Genomic DNA, 2554 nt, shown 5'->3' with positions numbered 1-2554 from the left:
TTCTGTTCCTCGTCTACCACCGATTTTTGCACCCATGTCCCGGTATTTTGACAATTCATTCGAATCAGTTTTCATGTTCAACAATCAATGTTTCGTTACTACACCCGATTTGCTCGGGTCGAAGCCAGCGCGAGCATTTTGTCACAAGACATGGAATAACGAGAAGAAATTGACGATAAGAACGTGAAAAGTACGGTTAGAATATTTATTTCCGCAACCATTTTACTTAATGACTAGAAATATCACAAAAACAACTTCATTTCAAATACGATGTACACACATGCATATCCGTCAAAATACTGGCGAACACGAATAATTAATTTGTTAGAAAAAAACACCCCGCGAGACCTGCTCTTTTAAGTACTATTCCGCCGATGTACCATCGACTCCGAAATAAAGACTAAATATTTCTGAACAATCGTGTTCTTTAAGAAACTTATAAAAAAGCCCTAAATCCATATGATATTCCCTGCCCTTCCCCGCTCTAGCATCGAAAACCATTTCTTCAAATTTCGTAAATTTCTGAACGTCGTTTATACACAATCGATCGTCGAGTTCAACTTCTTGTCTGTCGCGCATTACTAGCCGTTTCCAATTCAAACGACGGATTCTATGCCAAAACTCATCCACGTTACGACTGTAACCCTCTATACAGATAACGCCCGGTTTCCCTGGCATACTGAAACCCGTTAATTTTAACTCTTTAGCCCAGTCGAGTATATCTTTTCGTTTGAACTTGCTGTAAATATGGTGACTATAAATCCATATCCTGATGAACGTAGAATCTTCTTCCCCTTGGTTATCGGATCTAGTCTGCCGCGAAACAGTTGCGTCCGCGTTGTATTTCTCGCAGTTTTCGCGGATCCACTCGACCAAAGGATACACGCATATTTCGCCCGATTCGAACCCGAGTAAATGCTCGTGAACGTCGTCGTTGAAGTTCATGTGAGCGCTTCGTGAAAACGGCGACCGCACGAATAATTCCGGTTTCACGGCGGGGTAATCGTGCGGAAACTGGCAAACCAATTCGATACCCTGAAATAGAATAGAACATCATCGAAATGAAAATCAAAACTAAAACCTTTAACGCTATGATATTTCGAAATTGAGTTGATAGTCCAGGGTTCATAGTCCCCATGACCAATTTCAATATATGGACCTTCAATTACTTTTTGCCTCTGATTCAAACACTTTTTTAAATCCCGATTTCAGGGCTTTTTAATGGTCATAATATTTCCAATTTACATTGGGTCCATCCATTAGACTAGTGATCTAGACCTAGCAATAACCGTGATGACCTTACGGCATAGATGATAAAGCTTAAAATTGTAATCTCGTGGTAAGGCTATGCCATTCAAGGACTATGATTTTAGAGCATATTCCATGATATTCAAGGTTTGAATTAACCCATTTCCATTTCAGGACTTTAAAGGACTTTCGAGGAGCGCTATTAAACCTGACAGTCTAGGTCCTTCTTATCTTATCTCTGTACATTCTTTGATTTCGTGATTTCATCATGATATCAGATTAACAGTTGTGCATAGATAAATTACATAAGACTAGGATGACAAGATAATTGATGAATATAGTTTGGTGGTTTCAGATATCAGATTTCAAGTAGATGCATGAAAAGGTAAGAGTGTCTTTGAGTAAAACTAAGATAAGTTTTTGGAAGAAGTGAAATATCAACTCCATCTTTTGGGAAATGAAAAAAAAGTTACAATGTTTACTTTATTAAAAATATCAACATTCCCAGGGATCAGAGGCCGCCTCAATTTTCCAAAATAAGATGCACGTGCCATACTTTTCAACTCACAAATTGAGAAGTTATGAACGAACCCGGATGCCGGCCTAAAGAAAATTCGAGAATTCTATCATCATTCTCAATTAATAGATTCCCTCTTGGCAAAACTTTTTTTATCAATTCATACTTTGAAACAGAGATATACGTCCAGCAGTCTACCTTTATTTCCCCACATTCTTCGATTTTCATAGTTAGAGCGAGTCTGACGTCCTTTATTGAATCGTATGGGATATTTCCAATGACGAAATTGTTGACATAGATTTTAGCAGCGGGATCCTCCATGGTAAATTCGTCAGGAAACATGCTCTCCAACATTTCTAATTCCTGAAGTTGTATTTTGAGCATTTCTTTGGCTGTGCAATCATCGATTTTACCATCCTCGGTATCTTCAGATTCCATTTCTGCTATTTTATTGAATTGTATTTAAAATTAACAAATTTCTTGGCTTCGGTTGTAACAAAATAACACGCTAACTTACGGAAGCCCGTACGAGTCGTTTTTAGATCTGAGATGGCGCCACCAACTGGAATGAAAACTATACCGGTATTTATAGACGGTTTGGTGGCCATTCAATTCTGGATTGTGGCTTATCTTTACCCGTTGATCAAACCTAGACGTATCGGCCCCACTCCGCGCGGTGGCGCCACCGCGCGGGATTTATGCGAAGCAGCAGAACACAAACACGGCCACTCTCTCAATTTTCAATGATAGAAATCGTGTGTGCATTTCAATTATTTCGACTGCTAGGGT

At 39.1% G+C, this 2554-nt stretch overlaps 1 protein-coding gene across 1 annotated transcript; it reads right to left on the bottom strand.

Annotated features, from left to right (window-relative positions):
- Positions 1–217: 217 nt before the first annotated feature.
- LOC141905960 (RWD domain-containing protein 2B-like) lies at positions 218–2203 on the bottom strand. Its single transcript, XM_074795089.1, has 2 exons — positions 1964–2203; positions 218–1035 (listed from the first exon to the last, which is right to left on the bottom strand). The coding sequence occupies exons 1-2, from the start codon at positions 2201–2203 to the stop codon at positions 364–366; spliced, it is 912 nt and encodes a 303-aa protein (XP_074651190.1). The 3' UTR covers positions 218–363.
- Between the last annotated feature and the right edge of the window lie 351 nt (positions 2204–2554).

The sequence above is a fragment of the Tubulanus polymorphus genome, chromosome 5, assembly GCF_964204645.1.
Source record: "Tubulanus polymorphus chromosome 5, tnTubPoly1.2, whole genome shotgun sequence".
In the NCBI taxonomy this organism is placed as follows: Eukaryota; Metazoa; Nemertea; class Palaeonemertea; order Tubulaniformes; family Tubulanidae; genus Tubulanus; species Tubulanus polymorphus.
This window is presented reverse-complemented; position numbering and strand designations above follow the sequence as displayed.